This window comes from Mus caroli, chromosome 5, assembly GCF_900094665.2.
Source record: "Mus caroli chromosome 5, CAROLI_EIJ_v1.1, whole genome shotgun sequence".
Classification (NCBI taxonomy): Eukaryota; Metazoa; Chordata; class Mammalia; order Rodentia; family Muridae; genus Mus; species Mus caroli.
Window position 1 is genome coordinate 101,349,196 of NC_034574.1, and position 25,173 is coordinate 101,374,368.

The window sequence follows — 25,173 nt, forward strand, 5'->3', positions numbered from 1 at the left end:
ACAGGGTTTCTCTGTATAGCTCTGGCTGTCCTGGAACTCACTTTGTAGACCAGGCTGGCCTTGAACTCAGAAATCCGCCTGCCTCTGCCTCCCGAGTGAAGGGCTTTTACTTTTTAAAAAATTTATAATTATGTGTTTCTGAATACAGAAACCCTGAACACATCTGGGTGTTAGAAAATAACTTTGTGGAGTCTTGTTTTCTGTTATCTTCTTTACATGGGTTCCAGGAATTGAACTTATGTCATCAGGCTTGGTGGCAAGTACCTTTACACCCTGAGCCATTTTACCAGCCACCTTTTGCTTTTTTATCTTAAGTTCTTACCAAAGTAAACAACAACAAACTCAAACAGAAAATCCTAATAGAGCACAAAAGCAAGAATTGTTATCAGTGGGTATCTGCTATGGTCCCAATGTTGTTTTCATTCCTCCCCCCCAGAATTTGATATTGAAAGCCTAATCAAAGATGACTGCATGACAAGTGAACTTCCTATGGAGGAGGCTCTGTCCTCAAAAACAGAATAAGCGCCTTATCAAAAGTCCCGAGAGCTCTTCCATTCTCTCTGCACTTGGCACGGGGGTTAGGTCTGAACAAACCACACAGTCTGCTGTGATGCAGATGTCAGTCCTGAGGAGTAAACTTAGGTTGCTTATAAGCCTTTTGTTTGTTGTGGGTGCTTTGTGACAGCAGCCTGCAGTTTAGAACAGGACCCCCATGCCCACTTGCAGGACACAGTTTTCTATTGATAGTATCTTTATCTTTCATACCGCTTTTGTCATTGAAGTATCAAAGAGTAACTTCAGATGGTAGGGCCACCTCTTGCAGGAAATGAGGGGAAACACCCAGCTTAAAGCAGAACCAGACCTGGCTTCCATCCCACAACCCCCTTCAGGGTGGTGGTGGGGCCTGGCATATCCCACAAATAGTTACTTCCAGGATCTTACAGTTGTCATAAGGAAGGTTCTTAAAGTTTTTTCTGAATAGATCCCTAGGGTCTGGTGCTAGGTTGTTCCCATCCTGATACAACCCAGGGAAGTCTGGAGCTGTGTTGCTATGCTTTGTCCTGACACTCAAAGAGGTCTAGCATTAGATTGATGTCTGTTCCTATACACTCAGGAATTCTGGTGTTGAGTTTTCTGTCTTTCTGACATCCTCAGGGTGGTAGACTTTGGAGTAAAACATTTCAGGTTGGAGTATTTCTGCTTTGGGGCATATATCAGTAACCTATGGTCATAATACTTGTGGTGAGTTGCTAGTGACTTATTCCCCTGCTGGCTGGTTTTGTAAGGTGAAATGCCTTAACACAGTCAGCCAAAGACAAGGCATGTTAATGAGGTCATAGATCTGGACAGGCTCTGTCCTCAGCATCAGTGTTTGGTGACACATTGGAGATTATGCTTACCCCCAAGGCCTATGGTTGTCGATAAAGACTGATAGTATAAGCACTTCTATCCAGCGAGTACCAGATCGTAGGAAGTCATAGTCTCAGCACAAATTGAATGGCATATAACTGTGGGTGTCTCAGAGGGTACAGCATTCAAGCTCAGCACAAAGCTGGGAAGGTTCTAATCTGTGTAGGAAACTGTCTACCTGCCAAGGGCTAGCTAAACCCTATTGAGTGAAGGATAATGAATATTCCATCTGTTGACTATGGGAGGAACCTCTGCAAGACTTCCACAGATATTGGGGAGTTCTGGAAGAAACTGGAGTGGCAAGGAAGGCAGGCAAGGAGACAGTAGAAGTTACTTGGATGTAGGAGCTACACCAGTAGTAACAGTCAGCTACCACAGAAGGGCCAGCACAGAAGGAAAGAGGTCTGTTAACACAGAGCATCCTGAACAGCAAGCTGTAGGCAGTCATAGAGCAGAAAGAGGTCCCCTTCGAAATGAGATGGGGAAGACAGTTGTCAGCAGCTGAGCGTTTGTAACTGCCTTATTTGGAAAAGACTCGTTTTTTATGTTTTTTTAATTGTTAGAAACTATTTATATTGATAAAGTTAGTTACTATCTTCATTAATATGTATTAGGCCTGGACTGTTTAGGAGACCAGTTTGGAGTCTGATCAGATCAGTGGTGCCTAAGACATAGATCTGATGTCGTCTCCACCTAGATCTTATCCGTAGGAGAGAGGCTTGTGTTACTGATTAATGAGGACACCTTCCTTCCCTGCTCTTTCCCTTCCTTCTGTTTTTTCAGACAGGGTCTTTTGTAACCCAGGGTGGTCTTAGGCTCTTATAGCTAAGGATGACCTTGAGCCTATGGTCTTCCTGCCTACACCTCCCAAGTCCTGCGATTAAAGATTGGTACCACCATGCCTGGCTCTATGGGGTACTTTTACCACCTGAGGTATCTCTAGCCAGTTTTTCCATCTTAAAATACTTAAAAATGTTTTTAACTTATATTTTAGTGTTTGCATTTGTGTGGGCATGCTAAGGCACATGTGTGGGGGTTGGAAGACAGCTTTTGAGAATGGTTTTCTCGGGCTGGAGAGGTGGTTAAGAGCACTGACTGCTCTTCTAGAGGTCCTGAGTTCAATTCCCAGCAACCACATGGTGGCTCACAACCATCTGTAACCGGATCAGATGCCCTCTTCTGGTGTGTCCCAAGAGAGCGACAATATACTCATGTACATTAAATAAATAAATAAATAAATAAATAAATCAGAATTGTTTTTCTCCTGCAATGTAGGTCCCGAAGATCAAGTTCATGCCATCCAGGCTTGGCAGCAGGCATATGTAGTTCTTTATGTGTAGTTCTTTATATGTAGTTCTTATGGGCCATGTTTTTTAGCTTTAATTATCATTCAAATTTCTGCATATCACAAAGCTGAGATAAATTGAGATTCTGTGACAACTAGGTCTTAACTAAAGTTAGGGCATAAGAACCCCAGCTCTGTGGAGGCTGTTGGGTGGAATCTACAAGCTAGGCTATGTGCTGAGTGGGAAGACGTGTTCTGGGCCCAGGCCTGCCATAGCAGGGACTCTATTCTACTTGTTTGTAGAAATATGAATCCCCTGTACTCCCATCCCCTATTCATAAGTGTGCACATGGCATGTCTGTCTTTGGTACTATAGCACACAGCTCCCACACTCCTGTAGATGAAGACTAGTGACAACCTCTTTACCATCCTGCCAGCCTGTGTAGTAGTTTCTATCCCATTGCTGTTATGGTTTGCCATGTCCACATGCTTGTCTGCTCTTGTAACCACAGATGTGATGATGTGCAATGTAACGAGCAACAAAAATAGGCGATTCTATGCCTTTAATCCCAGCACCTGGGAGGCAGAGGCAGGTGGATTTCTGGGTTCGAGGCCAGCCTGGTCTACAGAGTGAGTTCCAGGACAGCCAGGGCTATACAGAGAAACCCTGTCTCGAAAAACAAACAAACAAACAAACAAAAAACAAAAACAAAACAAAAAAAAATAGGCGATTCTTAGAAGACTTGGAGAGGACACCAGGCTGGCCATTTGGCCACATGGATATGGCAGAGGTTCTGAGACTTGGCTGTCTTGAGTGCTGGAGCCTCCAGAAAAGAGTTTGGCAGGGTGTATGTGTTGCCTTCACCACAGCATGTCAGCCTTTCCCCTTAATGCTGTACATCATGGCACTTGGTGCATGGCCCCCTGCTCACCAGCATACTCCATTGTCTCCAAGTAAGTCTCACTGGGTCTTTAATTTATACTTCCTGTTTAGTAATAAAGTTGATCAGATGAAATTCACCTAATTGGGTTTTCTCCTTAGTGAATTTCTTTTCATCACCTAGAGCAGAAGTGGGCAAAGTTTCTCTCTAAAAACCCAAGTAGTATTTTGGACGTGGATGGCCCTGTGACGTAAGCAGAGCAGCAACACCACACCATCTTGAGAGCTTTGAATTTGCCAAGCCTTGGTCCCATTATAATTCTAATGTGTTGTAGATATGTGCTTCTCAGTTCATAACAGTCACATAACTCAGTGATGTAATTAATTAGAAAAAGGCATGAGGGGCTGGTGAGATGGCTCAGTGGGTAAGAGCACCCGACTGCTCTTCCGAAGGTCCAGAGTTCAAATCCCAGCAACCACATGGTGGCTCACAACCATCTGTAACGAGATCTGGCGCCCTCTTCTGGTATGTCTGAAGACAGCTACAGTGTACTTACATATAATAAATAAATAAATCTTAAAAAAAAAAAAAAAAAAAAAAGAAAAAGGCATGAATACCCCTGACCTACTCAGCATGTGAATGTGGCGTCACAAACTCTGTTGAATGTTAGCTTCCTTGAGGGATTATGAGTCGGTGTGATCCAGTGTCACCCTACCACTAGGAGTATGCCTGTCACTTGTTTTAAAATACGAATAGCTTTTTTCATCATTTTGTTGTATAGTAGGGACTCAAGTCCTCTTCCAGAAACCCACGGGCTGCTCTTGCTGGCCAGCCCATAGCAGGCAGTTCACCCTTCTGGAATTTTATATCCCATGAGAATGACGCTGTTATGTTCCTTGTGGGCAGTTTTCTTCTCCTATAAGGAGCCCTGCACAGCTGGAAGCACCCGTTTTTCCTAACTGCTGAGGAACAGCTGTTGTGTGAGGGCCTATTTTCTCATGGGCTGCCAGCTGATGGGCATCCCAGTCACCTCCGTTTGAGACTGTGCATGGAGCTGTAATTGTTCACTTCTGAGTTCTTGAGCAGTCATGTTAGTGTCTCCTTTAATAGGGTTATTTCCTTACAGTTGTTTAGGATTTCTGAAAATATCGTTGGGTGATTTATCAAATCATTTTCACGTGTCTTTGGGAAGAGTATACGTTGTTCTACCTTTACCTTTTGGTGTACGGGATGTTTTTCCTACTGTATTCCTGGGAAAGGCCTAACGTGGTCCTGAGTGACTGACTCTCCCTTTGTATAGTGGTTGATAAGGGTGGCTGATGCTCAGCTTAGGGTCAGGCGGGTCTGTTAGTTTCCTTCCAGATCTTGTCTTGTTAGAGTGTGGTGTGTGGCTAGTAGTTAGCTTCATAAAGGGGTTAGAGGTCCCCTCTTTGGTTGTGCATGATGGTACTGGGACTCTGAACTCAGGGCCTGCTACAGGACAGACAGAGCGTGTTCCAGCTCTAAATACTTTTACCAGCTGGAAGGGTGATTTGCTCTCAGATATGATAGGCTTACATAGCTAGAGTTTTAATTTAGGAAATTTTTGTGACTACTTATTCAGTTCCCATAGTAGAGAATAAGGGTTTTCCTTACTAGTCTCAATTTAGTTTTTCCCTCCTAGGGATTTATCCATTTCATACAATGTCAGTTAAAAAAAAAATTCATGTAAACAAGGTATGGCACACAACTTCAGTCCCAGCACTGGAGTTAAATTCTATTAGAAAGCCAGGTATAGTAGCTTATACTTATAAGCCCAACACTAGAGAGGCTAAAGCAAGAGAATCACTGAAACTTTAAAGTCAGCCTTGGGTCCACAGGGAGTTTTAGGACAAGACTACATAATGGAACCCTATTTCAAAGCAGTGATTGATACACTCTGGTTCTTCTGTCACAGGAGCCACCAAGTTTCAAGGGACAGGAATTTTAAGTGGTTGGTGTCCTCCATTCTAGGCAGGGACTAGTTTAAGACAGACCTGGCCTTGAGTTGACTTCCCCTCTTCCTCTAAATGTTTCAGACATGTCTGTCAGTCCTCCCTTGGTTTATCTGGTAGGACATATTAACTCCTTTCTATCTTCCCATTTCCCTTCCTGATTTTGTACAAGGCTCCTGAGTGGGTTTATTAGTCAATAAGCAAATGCAGTTCTGAGGCTGGAGAGAAGGCCTAGTGGTTAAGAGTGCACACTTGTTCTTCTCCCAGGGTCCCAAGTTCCTTTCTTAGCACCCATCAAGCAGTTCATAACTGCCTGTAACATCAGCTTCAGGAGATCCAATTCCCTCTTCTGGCACCTATACACACATTTATATACATTCCCACAGAGAGACAGATAGACAGGCAGACAGACAGACAAAAATTCTTAAAAATGAAGTTTGGAAAGTTTTTTAAAGGTGAAATTATCTGAGTTGCATTTAAGAGTAAGTTCATTTAAGCACATGTTAAGGTACACCACCTCCAGATTGTATGTAATTAGTCCTTAAACTACAAAGACCTGCAGTCTTGGTATTGTTCTAGTTAAGACTCTAAGCACCTTACCAAGCTCTTAGCCAGCAATGCCTGTTCCCACCCCTGAAGTCAAAGGCAGTACCAAGGAATCCACAGCCAGGATCCTAGGGACCCTCAGAGCACCTTAGTCATCAGTATATCAGGATTTCTCTAGCTGCTGCCCATCTCCATATCCTGGCATGAATACCTGGCTCATTTCCCTTAGCCCACTGGCCCTAGCATGGTACAGTGCCCACATAGGCCCAGGGCATATTCACTGAGTGGGTGGCAAGTCTGTGACTAGGAGAGATAATGACTTAGTCTGGGTGTGAGGATGTAGACATCGCAGGTATCAAACTAAGTGAGCAGCACAGTGCTGCTCGTCATCCTTGTGAGGTTCCTCAGGTCACCCTGAGATCCACTGATATACTCCTGAGATACATGGAGCTTCTACAGATACCCATCCTGCCTCTCAGGCTCTAAAGCAAGTAGTGGAGCCACCTTCTCTTTCCCTTATACCATTAGCTATGTATTTGCTCTGGATTAGGCCAGGGCTCAGGAAATCTGGGAGGTGTCTCTGCTGAGGTGTCTTTACTATCATTCTCACTTGATGACTTACAGCAAGCAAATAAGCAGACGTGCTTAACCAAACAGTCCTTGAGAGTTGCTAGAGGGTAGAGGGTGAGACAAGATCTTCCCATGGTGACACCTGTCTCTGCTTCTCCACAGACTTCACAATGTAGCCCCGATTCCAGACTGTCATTCACAGGTAAGTGCAGCTGAAGCTTACCTTCCTTTCTGGCTGCCTGTCACTCAATATGGTGGCTACCTCATATTCCCTTGACATTTGTTCTCTAGCAGCTATCATTGGAATTATTTGTGCCTCTTGATTGTCTTCCAGCATTTCTGGTGGGTTCTGTCCCATGATTTAATATGTAGAACTTATCTAAGATGTAGTAGGGGTTTAATGTGGGACTGTGTGCAGGACTGGTATCAGTGTGCTTTGAAGTAAGTAACAGTGCTATCTTTGTGCTAGAAAATGGAAAAGGAACAAGGGACAGAAGGAAGGTGCAGAAGCCAGCCAGAACTCAGAGTGAGGAGGGATCATCGCATCCACTTGGTGGCCTGAAGCCTCCATGCCACCGAGTGAGGAAGGACACGCAGACATCCAGAGGAGGTGAGGGCAGGGATTCCTCCAAGGGTCCCTGCCATCTAGGGGAGGGAGGTCTGGGCTCTGTCTCAGGAGTAAGAATTTAGCCCTCTTTATACTCTGTACATACTCTCTAGAGTACCATTAATTTAGGGTGGGATAGGTGTCTAGTATTGATAAGTCAGTTGCCTAGGAGAGCTGCATGGTTAGAAGTGGTACTATGATCAGGATGAACTTTGTTGGGGCTAGTGGGCCATGTCTGCTCAGCTCTGAGTATAGTGTCTAAAAGGCAGTTGGTGAGCCTGGAGCAAAGCAATATCTAGGTGGTGACTTGGTGATGGACATCTCATAAATTGGTTTCCTCAGGCATTGAGTGGACATTTAACTGTTCCCTCTCACAAAAAGTACAAAGAGTGGGACTGGACCCAGATATCAGCTGTAATATTCAAAGGCCATATGCTAGACTCATGTCAAAGTAGCTGGTGATTAGGTTGGATCCACAGGACCTTATCTAACCTTCTTTGGGGCTCTGTATCTTCCTGGTAGACACTGTAGTGGCTACTGGCAGTCTCTTGAGTTGAGGTTCGAACTTCATGTACCATTGAGGTCTGAGGTGGGTCACTGTTCAATGATAGGATAAGATGAGATGGGATGGGCCATTTGTCCAACAAAAAGGCTAGGATGTAGTAGTACATCTACTACATCTATGGGTGGAGTAAAGGCAAGGTAGGAAGGGAACATACCTAGAGAAACAGAACAAATAGAGAGAGGGAGAGAGAGAAGAAGAAGAAGAGGAGGAGAGACTGGAATTCATTACAGGCTATATAGTTTAGCTAGTTCAACAATGGCTGTCTCCCAACAGAAAGTCCAAGAATCCAGTAGTTGTTTATAGTCTGTGGGGCTGGATGGCTCTGCTGGCCATCAGTATACACTGACATCCCAAAGAAGTAGACTCCAATGCCAGTGAAGGGACAAATTTACCAGAGAGAGCAAGCAGACAAAGATCAAGCTTCTTTCTTCCACGTGTTTTTGTGGCCCGGAGTAATCTTCCTGTCTCAAAAGATATAGATTAAAGGTATATCTTCCCACCTCAAAAGAACCAGATTAAAACTGTGTCTTCCCACTTCAAATGATTTAGTTAAGAAAAAGCCAAATTACTCAGAGGTCTATCTCAGCCACTTGGGTTTTATTTAATTCCGGATGTGGTTAGTTTGGCAGCCCAGATCAGTCATCCCAGTTACCTCCATGTATTTATTTCTCTTGCAGAAGCCAAAGATGTTGACCAGGAAGATTAAACTCTGGGATATAAATGCCCACATCACCTGCCGCCTGTGCAGCGGCTACCTCATTGACGCAACCACAGTGACTGAGTGTTTGCACACATGTAAGTATGGCCAGTTCTACCCTGATCTGAATGGGGTGGGGGTTGCTCTAGCACATTCCTTAGGGCCTTAGCCTGGCACATGGGCAACAGGGCCAAGAGAAGAACAAAGATCTTGAATGGGGATCGGAAAGCTTTCCTTGAACTAGGGATGTTGTGGGTAACTTCTGGAGGGTGGGTTCTCCTCTCAGGAAAGCTGAGCGGAGGAAAACTACTCTCTTTTGCTGTTGGTCTGTCAGTCAAGCCGGCCACGGGTGGTGCTTGTGCTCTCAGATCTCAAGTCAAGTCATTTTTTTTTAACAGTCAAACACTTGTGAGATGTCAAGGATCAGCGTGGTGCCCGTTGCATGTTACTTCTTATTCTGCCTATCAGGCCTGGACCGATGTATGCAGGATGTTTTTTTGTTGTTTTAGCTTTGTTTTGTTTTGATTTTTAATCTTTGAGTGTTTGGCCTGCCTGTATGTATCTACTCCACGTACTTGCAGTGCTTGCAGAAGCCAGAAGAAGGTGTTGGATCCTGTGGAACTAGAGTTGCAAACAGCTGTGAACCATCATGTGGGTGCTAGAAACCAAACCTAGGTCCTCCGTAGCAGCACCTAAGTGCTCTTAACCACCGAGCCATTTCTCCAGCCTCCTAAGATTTTTTTTTTTCTTATTTTTTCTCTCTCACTGGAAGACAGATGTTCTGTATGGATCACCTGGAGGCGTGAGTGCTGTAAAAAGAGCATCTAGTGACCACTGAGAGGTAGTTCATGAAGTTAAAAACTCACAACACATACAATTTCCATCCTATATGTTTTACATTTTTGAAAATGTTTTCCACTTTTGAAGAATTTTTGGGCTGAGATTAATTGTGTTAGGAATTGGTGGCACAGTTTTGCTTTCGTCAGTCCACTGAATGTTGCCTAGCTTTGATGTGCAAGGCAGTGTTATCTTTTAGGCCAAAATACAGATTTTTAAAATATTACTTATATTCTCATGCTCTTGCCCCTTAGTGACTTAACCACTCTTTGATGTTTTTTTAGTTCCTAGGTATATTAGTTCCTAGGCTAGGACTGTGTAACAGATGGTAATGGCACAGCGCAATCCAAGGGCACTCCCTGTTCAGAGGTCAGGAACTATATAGAGGAGGTTGTTTATGAAAGTGTCCTCTTAGTCACCTTGGAGTTGACTTCACTAACCAGAACTTTTCTTCTGGGTTGCTGTCATCCTCTCCCCTTGGATAGTCTGCAGGAGCTGCCTGGTGAAGTATCTGGAGGAGAATAATACCTGCCCCACCTGCAGGATCGTGATCCATCAGAGCCACCCGTTACAGTATATCGGGTGAGTAAGAACATGGGCTGGTGCTACCTGACCATGGTCCATACATCTGCATGGTATTGGCTGCCTTGTTCTTGGTCCCCAGATACCACACTGCAGGTGACCAGGGCCATGGCAGTGGATATCCAGCAGCCCTTCCCTGGGGGACCATGAGAACAAGTGGAATCTTAAAAGTTTTCTTAAACTGAAAATTTGAAGTGAATGAGATCCCAGACCTGCCTTTTTTAGAGTAGTAGCTTGCTTCTAGGCTGGAACTTTAGCTAAAGAAGCAAGGGCATGGAAGTGGAATTTCTGACTTCAAGAGCCACTTGGAAGGAAATGAAATCACAGATACATATGGTATGAGGGCATCAGAGAATAGATAAACTAAAAGAAAGAGATGCACAGCTTGAAGTCACATGTCCAGCTGGGAGCAGTAGCAGTTCGAGTTGAGTTGTCGGACCTTGGAACCCCCCCCCCCCCCCGCCCCCCAGGCCTCCAGATAACACTACCAATGCCACTGTTTCTGTTTCCTGTGTTGAAATGAGAGTGTGTTTTCTGTGTTCCTAACTTTATTGTCAAATCATCTCTTCACACAATCTCTGTATAAGGCCTGTGTGGTGGGCATGTGGAAATGTCTAGCAGCTCTTGGTGTTTAGTACTATCCAGAGTCCTTGCCAGTGTCCTGTCTGTGGAGTGGGTGGATGACATCTGATTTAGGGAACTTCTGTCCATATTCCCATTCCCCAAGTTCCTGTGCTCTGTGTTCTGGTCAGTGCTATATGGTGGTAGGTTTTTAATTCTGTCACCATGGTGTCTCTAGGCACACCTCAGCCCACCACCATAGTTATGCCTAAGCTTTGTGCTTTCTCATACATCAGCTCTCTGTTGGGACTTCCTTGTGATACCACCTGTCTTAGAGCTCTGTTCTGCTTTTTCTGTCCTCATGTGCTTCAAAGCAGCACAAGCTGTGCCACCTGCTTTCATTCTGGTATGCACTTCTGTAGAGCTCAGAAGCAGGTTCCCCGTTTGAACTGCTGACGGGGATGGTGAGGAGGCTTCCTTGGGGCTGGGAATGGGAGGCAGAACACAAAAGAGCCGTCCTGTGGGCAGATCCTCTCATAGAAGCTTAGATTGCATGCAAACACAGAAGAGAACCGGGGGAGGAACACAGCAACGGGCCAGGCGTTGGATAAGTAAAGGAAGCAGGGTGGCATCTTGGCCTGAGTGCTATGACTCACATTATGAGCTGGGTAGCAGCTATTGCCTTATACTTATATTCCATATACCTTTGACCTAAGAGAGGCTCTTAGCCTCTATGGTTTAATTGATACAGGGTTTTGTGTAACCTTGAGCTTCTCATCCTCTTGCTTTTACACAAATGCTGAGAATATAAGTGTGTTCTATTGCACCCCATTTATGGAATGCTGGGGATCACACAAGGAGCTTTGTGAATGCAGGCAAGCATTCTGCCGATTGAGCTATTGCTCCAACTTTCTTAGCCCATCTCTCACTGGCAGTGTCTGGGTGCCATCTGAAATAGTCTAGGGTTGTACCTCTGCTGGTGCCATCCTCTGCTCTGCTCCTGACTTGGCTTCATCTGCCCTCACCTCTTGCCTGATTCTCTACTTGCAGAGCATGGTGAGCACCTGTAGGCGCTTTGGTATTATGTAAAGGGGTTTGTTGGCTTCAGTTTAATTTCAGGATTTAGTGTGGAAGGATGCGCAGCCAGGACTAGCAGAGATGGTCAAAGCCTGTGGTAGAGACCTTGAAGAAAATGTTGAAAATGCCACTGTCAGCCTGAGTGTGAGCATGTTCATTTTGAAGAAGCAGATCCATTTTGAGAACCTTTCACTCAAAAAGTTCCCTGTGTTATGTGTGCCACTTACACACATTTCCTAGCCCTCTTACTGGGCTCCCAAGGTAGACAGAGCCTGGTGTCATTGCCTGGTACCCAAGTGTTGGGAGTTCTGGTCTTGACCTGTGAGTTCCAGCAAAAGCTAGGTGGGCGTGGTAGTTGTCAAGGTCATCAAATGCATGGAGGGTCCTGTCATAGTTTGCTTCTCTGTTGCTGTGGTAAGACACTAACTGAAACCAGTCTTGGGGAGGAGAGGGTTTGTTTGGCTTATGCTTCCAGGTCTCATTTCATCGCTGTAAGAATCAGGGTAGGAACTGAAGCAGAACCATAGAGAAAGGCACTTACTGGCTTAATCTCCATGGCCTGGTCACCCTGGTTTCTCATACAAGTTTTGATCACCTGCTTAGGGCTGACATTGCATACAGTAGGTTGGGCTCTCCAATATCCATCACTAATTAAGACCCCATCCCAACCCATGGCCATAGACCCAGTCTAATGGGGGCAGTTCCTCAATTGAGGGTCCCTCCTCCCAGGCTATCCTAATTTGTGCCAAGTTGGCAAAAAACAGTCAGCACAGGCTCCAGTCTACAAAGTCCAAATTTGCACCTGAGTGCGTGCATCCTGGTCTAGGTGTGGACCATCTTCCTTTGTGTGGATAGTGGCAAGGAGGATTAGAGCTCTATATGACTCTCATACAATATGTAGTTGGGCCTCATAGCCAAGAGTTTGCAGAAGTTGGTGCATGCTGTGAATGACGTTAAATGGCTGCAGTTACACTAGGACTTGCCTGTGACTAAGCCCAGGTTGGCTAGATTCCTGTGTATTTGTTGAAGTGTAATCATTGGTTACTGGATTCATATAGGCTTATAGAGTAAGGATTAGAATTTAAAATTTTTTGAAAATTAAGAAATTCTCTAACACTTTTATCAAGAATATAATTATATAATTGACATAATTATACTGAATGCTTAAAAGTAGCAAACTTTAATAGGACCATATGTAGATAAAGTAGTTCTACACTTTTGTGTTTGCCTGTGTCCAACAAGTTGAGCCTAACCCTTTGTCCAACATACTAGGGATCAGGGCACTGTTCCCAGCATGACCTTCTCATACCAAATAGCTGGAACCTAAATTAAATGATGCATCAATTCAAATCCTAGATATATTTTAGTACATGTTTTTCATTGCATGCCAGAAGGAAAATCCAACCTTGAGTTGTTAAATATGTAAGTAACTATAGTATATACATTGGTTGATTGCCCCCCCCCCTTCTCTTTTGCAGTCATGACAGAACCATGCAGGACATTGTTTACAAGCTGGTGCCAGGCCTCCAGGAAGGTGAGTTGAAATGCTGCTCAGCTTGAGCTCATAGCTGGGGTTTTGGCTCTTAGACCTAGACCAAAGGGCATCCTCCAGCAGCAGCATCCTCCTTTCCCACATGTCTTAGTTCTAGATTCTCCGTTGTCTTCCTGTGATACATAGGCTGTGTAAGTCTTAAGAAACAACCAAGAATAGCTTGAGATAAAACGCTGAGATCTTGAGAAGCATTTGCAATAGAATTGTGTAAGCATATAGCCAAGTACAATGATTTTGTTAATTTTGTATCTACTACTTTGCTGAAAGTGTCAGCTGTAGGAGTTTCTGGGAAGAACTTTTAAGGTCAGTTATGTATATTATCACATCATCTGCAAATAAAAATATGTTGACTTCTTTCCTTCTTGTTTGTATCCCCTTGATCTCCTTCAGTTATCTAAATGCTTTAGCTAAGAATTCCCGCACAATATTGATAGGTATGGAGAGAACGGACAGCCTTGTCTTATTCCTGATTTTAGTAGAAATGTTTTGAGTTTCTCTCCATTTAGGTTGACATTGGCTGTGGGCTTGCTATAAATCACCTCTTTTATGTTTAGGTATGTACCTTGTATCCCTAGACTCAGGACTTTTATCATGAAAGGGTATTGGATTTTGTCAAAAGTCTTTTCTGCATCTAATGAGATGACCATGTGGCTTTGTGTTGAACCATTCCTGTGCCCTCTGGGATGAAGCTTACTTGATCATGGTAGATCGTGGTCCTTTTGATAGGTTTTTGAATTTGGTTTGCAGGTATTTTATTGAGAAACTTTGCATGTTCATAAGGGAAGCTGGTCTGTAATATTCCTTGTTGGGTCTTTATGTGGCTTACATATCTGGTAGCTGTAGCCTCATAAATTTGAAGAGAGTATTGGTGTTAAGTCTTCCTTGAAAGTCTGGTAGGATTTTGTGCTAAAACAATTTGGCCCTGTGATTGGGGGGGGGGGGGGGGCAGAGATTTTAATGACTGCACTTGTTACAACATGGTTTATATGTTTGTTTAAACTATCTGGTCTTGATTTGACTTTGATAGATGGTATATGTCAAGAAAATTATCCTATTAAATTTTTTTTCCAATTTGGTAGAGTATAGATTTTTAAAGTATGTCCTGTGGTTCTCTGCATTTCCTTGGTTTTTGTTGTTATGCCCCACTTTTTATATCTAATTTTGTTAATTTGAAATGTCTCTCTCTGCCTTTTAGTTAATTTGACCAAGGGTTTGTCAAAGAATTAACTCCTTGTTTAATTTTTTTTTGTACTGTATTTTTATTTGTTTTTATTTTATTGATTTCAAGCCTGAGTTTGATTATTTCTTGCCATCTACTTCTTTTGGATATTATTCCTTCTTGTTCTAGAGCTTCTGGGTATGCCATCATGTTAATAATATGGAATCTCTCCAATTTTTTAATATAGTCGCTTAGTACTATAGACTTGCCTCTTAAAATTGCCTTTATTGTATCCCATAAGTTTGAGTATGTTGTATTTTCATTTTCACTCTATTCTGAAATGTCTTTAATTTCTGTCTTGGCCCATTTTTCATTCAGTAGTGAGTTGTTGAGTTTCTATGAGTTTGTAAACTCTCTGGTGTTTCCGTTGTTGTGACACCCAGCTTTAACCCATGGTGGTCAGATAGGATGCCAGAGGGTTATTTCAGTTTTCTTGTATCTGTTGAAACTTGCTTTGTGTCCAAATACGTGGTCAATTTTAGAGGTACTGTGTTTGGGTGAAATGTTCTGTAAATATCTGTTAGGTCTGTTTGATTTTTAAAGTTTGTTAGCTTGAGTGCATCTGTTTAGTTTTTCTCTGGATGACCTCTCTCTTGGTGAGATTAGGGTATTGAAATTACTCATTCTCACTGTGAGGGTCAGTGTATGATTTTAGTTGTTGTCATGTTTCTTTCATGAACTTTGGTGCCCTGTTTTATCACATAGATGTTAAGAACTGTAATATCTTCTTGGAGGACTTTTCCTTGGAGTCTATATAATTCTTCCCTGTCTCTTTGGATTAGTTTCGGTTTGAAGTCTGTTTTATTGGCTACATTGGCTTGTTGTTTTGGATCCATTTGCTTGGAATCTTCTCATCCTTTACCCTGAGCTGATGTCTGTCTTTGATGTTAAGGTATATTTCTTGGAGGCAGCAAAAGGAATGGTCCTGTTTTTTTCTTTAAACCTGGTCTGTTCATCTGTGTCTTTATTGGGGGAGTTGAAGCCATTGGTGTTGAGAGTTATTAATGAGCAGTGTTCGTTGATTCCTGTTATTTTGTTGTGGTGTGGATTGGGGGTCTCCCCCCTCCCCCATTTGATGGTCTGAGATTTTATATTCTTTATGCTTTCTTCGGTGTGGTTAACTTCTTCAAGTTGAAAGTTTTTCTAGTGTCTTCTGAAGAGCTGGGTTTATAGATAATACATGCTGCTTAAATTTGGTTTTATTGTGGAATGTCTTTCTTGTGATTGTATTATTTCTTGTGACTTAAAGTTTTGCTGGATATTGTAGTCTGTCTAGTCTCTTAAGAGTTTGTAGAACATCTGTTCGAGTCTTGCTGGCTTTTAGATTCTCTGTTGAATAGTCAGGTGTTATTCTAGTGGTTCTGTCTTTATATGTCTCTTTTCCCTTGTAGCTTTTTATATTCTTTCTTTGTTCTGTATGTTTAGTGTTTTGATTATTGTATGTCATGGAGAATTTCTTTTCTCATCCAGTCTATTTGATGTTCTGTATGCTTCTTTTGCCTCCTTAAGAAAATTTTCTTCTATGATTTTATTGAAAATATCTTCTGTGCCTTTGCCCTGGGTTTCCTCTCCTTCTTCTGTTCCTATTATATGTAGATTTGGTCTCTTCATGGCATCCCAGACTTCCTGGATGTTTTGTGCCTGGAATTTTTTTTCAGTTTAAATTTTCTTTGGCCAAGGTATCCATTTCTTCTATCTTCGGAGCATGAGGTTCCCCCTTCCGCCTCTTATAATCTGCTGGTGAGGCTTGCCTTTGAGGTTCCTGTTTATACATTTTTCATTTCCAGCTCCCTCAGTTTGGATTTTCTTTTCTCTGCTCTCATGTCTTAAACAGTTTTCTTCATTTCATTCTACCATTTGACTGTATTGTCAAAGATTTCATTAATAGATTTATTCATATCTTTAAGATTGTTGAGCATACTCATAAAGGCTATTTTGAAATCCTTGTGTGTGCTTCAGCATTGCTCCAGGCCTACTATAGTAGGGTGGGTGGGCTTTAGTGGAGATACATTGTCCTATTTGACCACTATGGATTAAAGCTGGGCATGAACAATAGAAACAATGGAGAGCTTACAAACTCATGGAAACTGCATAACTCATTACTGAATGAAAAAAATAAGTCAAGCTAGAAATTACTGTTTTTATGCTTATGTCTAGGTGCTAGGTGTATCTGGATTTGGAATAATTGTAATTTTAGGTGTTGGCATCTAGTCTTTGTTGAATGGATTTTCCATTTCATTCATTCATTCATTCATTCATTCAGTTTCTGTTTGTCTCTGTAGATCTTAAGGGTGTGTGTGGTTGTGGGTTTTCGGGTAGGGAGTACTTCTGAGTCCCTGCCAGCTGTGACCACTGGGGGTCCCTGGGGAGAACTTGTAAGTGGGGATGGGCTAGAAGGGAGGGAGCAGCTGAGAGGGTGCACAGGACGAAGGCTGGGTCTGCCATGAGGAGCTGTAGGCTCCGCAGTGAATGGGAGAAGAGAAGAAGACATGCCCCTGCAGGTGTTCTGCTACAGGCTTGGGGATGAGACTGCAGAATTGGAATTGGAGAGTGGCAGGGAGAGTGAAGATTGCCTGCCTGTTTCTCTGGCCAGCCAGCACAGCCAGTGGGTTTCCAGGGGAAAGCTGCCTCAAGTGTTGGCCAGTGACACAAAGAGATGGAGTGAGAAACTGAAGCAATAACTTTTAACCACAGTTGAAGAAGTGCCCCCCCTAAAGGATTTGATTTTTCTTATCAGTAGGCTTTCATTACAAAGAACATACTTCATTGTCATTACTGTATTTTGATTGATGAGTGTTCTGTGGCTGAACTGCAGAGCCCCAGTCTATCTCCAGTCCCTTGTTACTAAATTTTGAATTTCATCTACAGTAAGTTGTGGAAATTTGCTTCTCTCTTGTTCCTGAGCTCGAATCAGCATCTCAGTTTTGCCCTCGGGTCACAGAGCTTTAGGTTTGCTTTGCTTCTTTACATAGAAAACCTATAGCGGCCGGAGCTTGATGCTGAGTGGGGCTGGTGTTCATGGAATCTGGTTTGCTGTTGGTGAGTGTAACTCAGCCTCTCCCCATGGGTTGCACCCACTGTGGGCCTAGCAGACACACCTAATTCAGGCCGACTCATTGGCAGGGCGTTGTCACTGGGAATGGTAGAGCCGGAGCCAGTTGTGCTTCATCGTCTGTCTCTTCCATAATCGTTCATCATGGCGCATTCTCCTTGCCACTGCACCGTTTACAGTGACCCTGCTCTGGTCCCAGGGTGCACCTGTTGGATTTACTCTGCCTGTTGATTCTGGACAATGCTGAAATGTTCATGGCCTCTGTAGGAATATCTGCTGGACAGAGGAGACCCACGTACTATAGAGCACATTTAAATGGCTCAGCTCCAAGTGTGGTCATGCAGCAGTTAAGTTGTTTGTGATTCTTCAGTTTACAAGTAAGACATCCTTACACATGGACCTGCTTGCCTTTAGAATAGATTACTAACAATGGCTAAATTCTAATGTATTTTAGATATATTTAGATGTATAATGCCCAAACAATTCCAATTAATATTTCGGTATCTGTTTGTTTCTTTGTTTTAGTGGGTTTTTTATTTGTTTGTTTGTTTTTTTTGATAGGGTCTAACTATCCAGCTTTGGCTGGCCTTGAACTCATTGAGTCCACCTGTATCAGCCTTCCAAGTGCTGGGATTAATAGGCCTGTGCCAACATGCTTGACAGTGTTTCTGTGCCTGTATATACCTAATATTGGGCACATTAGACTTTTTTTCTGTGACAAACAACCGAGAGAAGTGATTTTGTCATAGAGTTTTAGGATTGTCATAGAGTTTTAGGATTTTAAGTCCATGGTCCTTTGGTCCCATTATTTGGGGGTCATAGTGAAGCAGAAGAGGATCATGGAAGGTTATGGCAGAGCAAAGTTGCTTACATCATGGTGGCCAGGAAACACAGGAGTAAAAGCAGACAAGAAGGCCTAAGAGCAATTACTTTCCAGGAGCATGCAGGAACCTACTTTTTACAGTTAGGCCCTGCCTTCTACACCTCCCAGGCATGTCATCAGACCATCCTCGGAAGTTAGGACTCTCCTGATCCAGTCACCTCCCAAGAACCCACCCATAGTTGGCAACCTTAAACACGGGTCTTCAGACGACATTTAATTCAGCCATACACTGGGTGTGTTTTTGTTTTTGTTTTTATCCTTTTTAATTAACGCTAAGTGAGAGTTAAGGAAGTAGGCAGCAATCGTGGTGTCAGAAGCTGAGTTATTTCTGCCTTTGGTGAGTTCCTTATTATTGATCTCTGGGCTTTTGGTGTTCAGGTCATGGTTGTTTTTGAGGCCACTTTGGGTGGCTTCCCTTTATCAGAAACTGTTCCATGCTCTGGTTTTGGGGCTGCCTTCCATACAATTGTATATGGGAACCTCTCTTTCTTCATTTACTTATTTTGTGTATGTATGTGTACATGTGGGGATGCATGTGTCTGTGCCCTGGTATATGGTGCTGTGGTTGGATATGTAAGTCAGGGGACAACTTGCAGGAATCAGTTCTCTCCTTCCACTTATGGGTCACAGTATCAAACTCAGATTGTCAGGCTTGGTGGCAGGCATCTCTAACCACTGAATCATTTCTCTGGCCCAAGCACATCTTTAGCTGATACTTTTGCCATCTTTTTGATTGAGCCCTTGCTTCCCTCCACTGTAGAAGGGTCCTTTTCTGACCAGATACACAGCTTATACATCCTCATACTTGTATGGTTAGGGTTTGCAAAGCATCTGTTCAGGTTAGATGCTAGGGTTCTAAGGGTTCCAGGTCTTTAGGAAAGACAGAGAAGCAGATGAAAAGTTTAATAAGGCTAGGCATGATGGCACATGCTTTTAATCTCAGCGTTCAGGAGACAAAAGCAAGATCTCTGTGAGTTAGAGACTAGCCTGGTTTACACAGTGAGTTCCAGGCCAGCTAGTTAACCCTGTCTCAAAAAAAGTAAGATTTTAAAAAGTTTAACAAAGAATTTCTTGTTTCACTACATATAAAGTATCTTTTACAGAGTAACTTACAGATATTTGGTTTGAATAAATCATTCTAAGCTTCCCTTGCCATTGGTATATGCTGAGCAGTGGCAGGATCTGGTACGTGCATATCACTTGGGTCTGAATGTTAATCTCATGGATGGGGCTTTTGCTGTGTAAGTCAGAAGCTGTTTTCATCTCTTGTAATTGATTATTTCCTCTAAGTACAAGGTGCCAGCTTGGTCTACCCAGTGAGGGTGTGCTGACCATCTAAGAACAGGTCATGCTGCTTTGTTGGCTAATGACCCCTAGGAACCCAGTGATCTGAAGCCCTGGGTAGCTTCATGACTAGGTGTCTTCCTTCAAGATAAACTTTCTCTGTAGGTTGGAGGTTTCTGTTTCCTTTTTCTTGCATTTCTTTCATGGCCACGACTGCCCAGATCTTCACCCAGTACAAGACAGACATGGCCACTGGATATTGCTGTAGTCTGTGATGTGACCAAGTGACCTTGGCACACAAATATAGGCATTCAGTACATGGTTGTTCTGGGTCTGTTCTTGTCATTCAGGTGTATCTCCCACTCTCAGCCTGGTGAGAACTCTTCTGCACTTGATGGCAGCTTGTGACCATCATGACTACAGGGACAGTGGGAGCACTCGGCAGCATGTGTAGATGTCTAAGCTGCCTGTGCCAAAAGGGTATGTGGGACATAGGCGTTTACTAGCAGCTACATTGTCAATGATGATGCATGAAGAGTCATCCGAGCCCCCTCCTCAGGGTCTGTCATATTCTGAAGAGTCCCTCAAACTGCCTCCCTAGGATCTGTCCTCCTCCAGGTGATGAATAACCCCATACTATCCTAGAGGGCTGAAAGGTTAGGTCATCGTCCTGAGCAGTACCCCTACAGCTCAAGAGCCTGTCTTGTTGCACCAGTTCTTCCCACCTTCTTGAATATGTTCTTGAATACCTGCAGCATGGTCATTAAGGTTCCCATCCTGATTTGTGCTTATTTTATGACTAGTAGCATCCTTCAGACCCATCATCTAATCTGCAAGTTTCTTCATGTGATGTTAGTGAGCAGTTTTACTATTTAAGTCCTTTCCTATTGAATATTAAAATTGTCTCCATTCTTAATAGCGGAAATGAGGAAACAGAGGGAATTCTATCACAAACTGGGCATGGAGGTACCAGGTGACATCAAGGGGGAGGCGTGCTCAGCAAAACAGCACTTAGATCCCCGCAATGGTGAGTAGTTGCATCAGGCCACCATACAATTCAGAGGTTCATTTATCAAGCTTTCCCTTACAGAACGCTTTACCTTAGGTGGTTTTTCAGAAAGTGACCATTTTCTGATGGTTGCTGAAAAGGTTCTTCATCAACCCTGGTTAATGAACCTGTTAGTTAAGAGTACAAGAGAGGGGGCTAGAGAGATGGCTCAGCAGTTAAGAGCACTGACTGCTCTTCCAGAGGTCCTGAGTTCAATTCCCAGCAACCACATGGTGGCTCACAACCATCTGTAATGGGATCTGATGCTCTCTTCTGGTGTGTCTGAAGACTGCTACTGTGTACTCACATAGATAAAGTAAANAAATCTTAAAAAAAAAAAAAAAAAGAGTACAAGAGATACTAGAAAATGCCTAGGGCTCGTGTGGAAGAGAACAGAATTGGACAGAGGGCCTAAGAAAAAACATGGTGAATAGTCTTAAGATAAATATCTAGCTTTGTTTGCTTTAAATAAAAATCCAAATGCCAGTTGGATTTGAGCGTAAAGTTAATTGGTGCTTTTAAGTCAGTATTTAATAAATTATTCAAATCTTTAAGTACTGGCACTTTGCTAGTGGAACCATATAAGTTCCTGAGAAATATTAAGATCACCCTGTATGTGCTTAACAGTCTAAGGAAAGTTGGTGCCTAGTTCCCAGTGGGAACCAGACTAGGCTGGGTGGGAGTTGGTAAGGCAGATGGAAAGGGGAGTGTGTGTCCTGAGTATGTGTCCAAAAGTAAGGTTCCATGAGCCAGGCTTCTTAGAGAAGCTGTAGTAAGTGCTGAATGGTCCTGGGAGCTTATCTCTGTCATCCTTACCAACTTTGGTCACTTTCTCCATCTTCTGAGCCCCTTAAGACACACTAATCTAAAATCTACTGAGCCCCCTAAGACACGTAATCCAAAACCTGCCTCATCCAGCTGTAGCTAGTGGGCCTCATCCCCCAGAGTTCCTTAGTTCCTCAGCAGACATGCAGAATGGTTTTAATTACTATCACTGAGCTCCTCGTGTGCATGCTTTCAGTAGAGTATACTGCCAGGTTTCACAAACATTATAATAAGGTGTTTTCACATGGGCTTTGCTTGGCCACAAGTGTTTCTGAATTGCATCCCCGCCCCCTTCCCCATTTCAGAAAAGTTGCATTTAATAGTTAATTCTGCATTTTAGAACAGCTTCCACTTACACCTCACAAAGTTTTATATACTAGAACTTTTGAATTTTGGGTTAGAGATATTTCAACCTGTACATTTTCTGTTTGTGCTAAAAGGTGAAACCAAAGCAGACGACAATTCAAATAAAGAGACAGCAGAGGAGAAGCAGGAGGAGGACAATGACTACCACAGGAGTGACGAGCAGGTGAACACGCGTCCTCTGTGGATTTTCTGGCATCAGTTTATCCCATGTTTGCGTACTTCATTTGAAAATGTAACAGGATCAAACACCATAAAGTTTTCCTCCTATTAACTCCTTAACTTCTCTTTATGTTCCTTTCATTTATTTGTTTTAATTATCAGAGCAACACATGCTGACTGTAAAGCATTTCAAACCTTGTGGACAGAACTACAGTCCACAATTAGGTTATGTTTTTTACAGCCCACTGCAAATACTATTACTACCTTCTCTGCTGTGCCCCCAAGGGAAGTGACCCATCAGCAAAGTGCAGGGAAATAAGCATGCAATGTGGAGGACTACCCACATTATCAGGTTAAAATATATAGAAGGATCTGATACAATTCCGTATCCCTGTCTATAGAACTTCCTAGTACATTGTCTGTGTCGTCAGTTCTAATAGTTGTGATGCTTTTGATGAAACAGGGAGTAATGAAATGCCGTGGATGTGGCTGTCACTGTGCTTAGATGTTCTCTCCCAGCAGCAGGGAAACAAGTGAGACACGTAACGGGGAACAAAGATGCTGTCATTCCTAGGTGATGCTGTCTTACAGCCTAAGACAGTCCTCTGAAAACGGCTTACTCTGTTCCATGGGTGATTGGGCCAGTGCATGCTTGGAATATGTAAAGAACCAGTGCATGCTACCACCAAGAAAACTTGGCCTGATTTCCTTGGAAGAGAAAGTTCCTTTCCCCAATCTGACTTCAGTCATGATGCAAAAGAAATAGTCAGTCTACAGCTTCCTGGGAGATGAATGTGCAGGAGTAGCCAGCTGCAAACTGTGGGGTGATCTTGGCCCTACCAGAAGAAACAGTAACTGAGACAGACAGTATATTCAGGCATGGAATTCCTCTGGTGAGAAGACCACTTTGACTGCCTTTGTGGGCAACAAGCACTGTAGCCATCTTGGAGTGGCCCAGGGTCTCATCTGCTATGCTGATTCTGAGCCTTAGTAACAGAGGTGACACTGTCTGTAGGTGCCTTGGAACAACTCTCGAGCAATACTCCTCCACCCACAACCCACCCCCTGACTACACAGACCCCACCTTGTGGGCCACATACCTACTAGCCTTTCTGGAGGAATCGTGTCCCTTGTCACACTCAGCACTATGTTTTTGGGTCTCTGGACCTCGCCTAGCCAGCATTGCTTATGTCAGTTTTCTGTAGGTTGGCATAGAATTGTGTTTTCTTTGTTTTCAGTTAAAAAAAAAAAAAACCCTGTTGTTGACTGCTGTAAATGTTTGCTTTTTCCTTCTTATACCATGCTACTTATTCAAGTTTCTTAAGGCATATATAAGGAGTGAATTTGTTTTTGTGTTCGTTTAGCCTTTGGAGCTAAGCTCTGTGTATGTTCTTGATCTCACACAGGCTATGTACTTCCTGTGTGCTGTGGGTGCAATCCCTGGCCCTGACAAGTTGTGCCCTACGACCCTTTGTTCTGGAGAGGCATTTAAGGCCATCACCCTGCCTTTTTAGATGAGTGTTTCTCAAGTGTTCACCTGAGCACCCTGGTTTGGCTCTAGTACTTCTACTCCTTTCACTGTTGATCCGAGGATCCTGCCTGTGCTGGTCTCTGCATGGAGTCCATGCTTCTCCAGTGTCCAGGTTCTCCTTTGCTTTTCTGTTGCTGTGGTAACATAACCAAAAGCAACTTAGGGAGGAAGGAGTTTGTATCATTTTTCACTTTATGGTCTATCATCAAGAGAAGCCAAGGTAGGATCTCAAGGCAGGAACGAAAGCAGAGACCACAGGGGACCCTTGCTTGTTGACGTCCTTCCCTGACTTGCTTGTGTAGCTTTCTTATACAATTCAGGACCACCTCCTCTGGGTAACACTGTCCACACTGGGCTGGGCCTATCTCCATTAATTAGCAATCAAGAAAATACCCTACAAACATTCCCAAAGACCATTTTGATGCAGATGGTTCCTCAGTTGAGGTTCTTTCTTCCCATATGTGTCAAAGAGACAATCAAGATTAGCCATAATAAGTCTATTCTTTGTCAACTGGACATATAACATTATCACTAAGATACCATAGCTTTTTCTTTTTTGTTTGTCCCAGGATCTCATATTGATTGTCAGAGTATAAAATACAGAATAAGTTTAAAGTTCCACGGTGTTTAAGAAGTTTCATTACTTAAAAGTTCAGTCTTGGGGTCTGGAGAGATGGCTCAGTGAGTCTCTTTAAAAGCCCAAAGTCTTAAATCTGGATTACTATAAAATTAAAGTTGAGCTAAATACTTTCTTGTTTCAAAAGAGAAGAACCAGGCTTTAAAACAGTCACACTTAAGGAAAACCAAAGTCCAGCAGTGTAGCTCTAAAATCTTGTAGTTCGGTGTCTGGAATCTGGAGCTCAGGCTCTTGTGGGTTCCAAAGAACTTGGGCATCTGCAAGTTGTGGGTTCAGGTTCTCCTTTGCTTGTGGGAACCTGTGGGTTCTTGGCTCTGCCCTCTGCAGCACACACAGCTTGTCTCATAGGCTAAGGCCAACTCCATTCCACACTTGCCACTGTCCTTGGTTATCTTCCCACAGACCTGGCATCTCCAGTTTCAGGTCTCTACTGTAACTGGGGTTGCACCTTCACCAATAGCTCCATTAGGAAGACTCCAATCCTGCCACAGATAGTAAACTTCCTCTATGACTGAATCTTGGGGTTTCCACTGTAACAGAGGCTGCACCTTCATCAGTGACCCCTCCCTTCCCTGCCCCTCCAGCCTAGCCTGTCTTTAGGAAGACTCCAACTCTGCTATGCTGTGCCAAGCCTCAGTTGTCCTTTATGGCCCTAACGTGCCTGAAAAAACAGTATCATGTGGGAGAGACTTCCACATTATATGCTAAATTCTGCTGCTAGCTTAATGTGCAGCCTTCATCCCTCCAGTGGACTGTGACCTGCGTGCTATCCTGATTCTGCGTGCTATCCTGAGGAAGTACTTGGAGGAAGGTTTTTACCTCCGTGATGCTGAGTCTCTTACTAATCACAGCTGACCAGCATCAGTTGTCTCAGGAAAACGGCTTTCAGTTCAGTGGATGCTGGTCTTGTTAATCACACCTGATTCTTCAGCTCCAACTGACCGGAAATCACAGGGTTTTTTCTTCCCTTTCCCTTCTCCCTGTCCCCCTCCCCTCTCCCTCCCTCTCCCTGTCCTTTCCCTTCTC

At 43.3% G+C, this 25,173-nt stretch overlaps 1 protein-coding gene across 2 annotated transcripts in view; it reads left to right on the forward strand.

Annotated features, from left to right (window-relative positions):
* The window catches only part of Pcgf3 (polycomb group ring finger 3), a 39,314-nt gene that overhangs the window by 4,284 nt on the left and 9,857 nt on the right, over positions 1-25,173 (forward strand). For both annotated transcript variants that reach the window (XM_021163328.1, XM_029477252.1), the window contains exons 2-8: positions 6,828-6,867; positions 7,135-7,275; positions 8,515-8,632; positions 9,857-9,953; positions 13,070-13,125; positions 20,501-20,608; positions 21,895-21,983. In XM_021163328.1, the coding sequence (XP_021018987.1) occupies positions 8,524-8,632; positions 9,857-9,953; positions 13,070-13,125; positions 20,501-20,608; positions 21,895-21,983 (459 nt within the window). In that variant the 5' untranslated portion in view covers positions 6,828-6,867; positions 7,135-7,275; positions 8,515-8,523. The remainder of the gene's footprint in view (positions 1-6,827; positions 6,868-7,134; positions 7,276-8,514; positions 8,633-9,856; positions 9,954-13,069; positions 13,126-20,500; positions 20,609-21,894; positions 21,984-25,173) is intronic.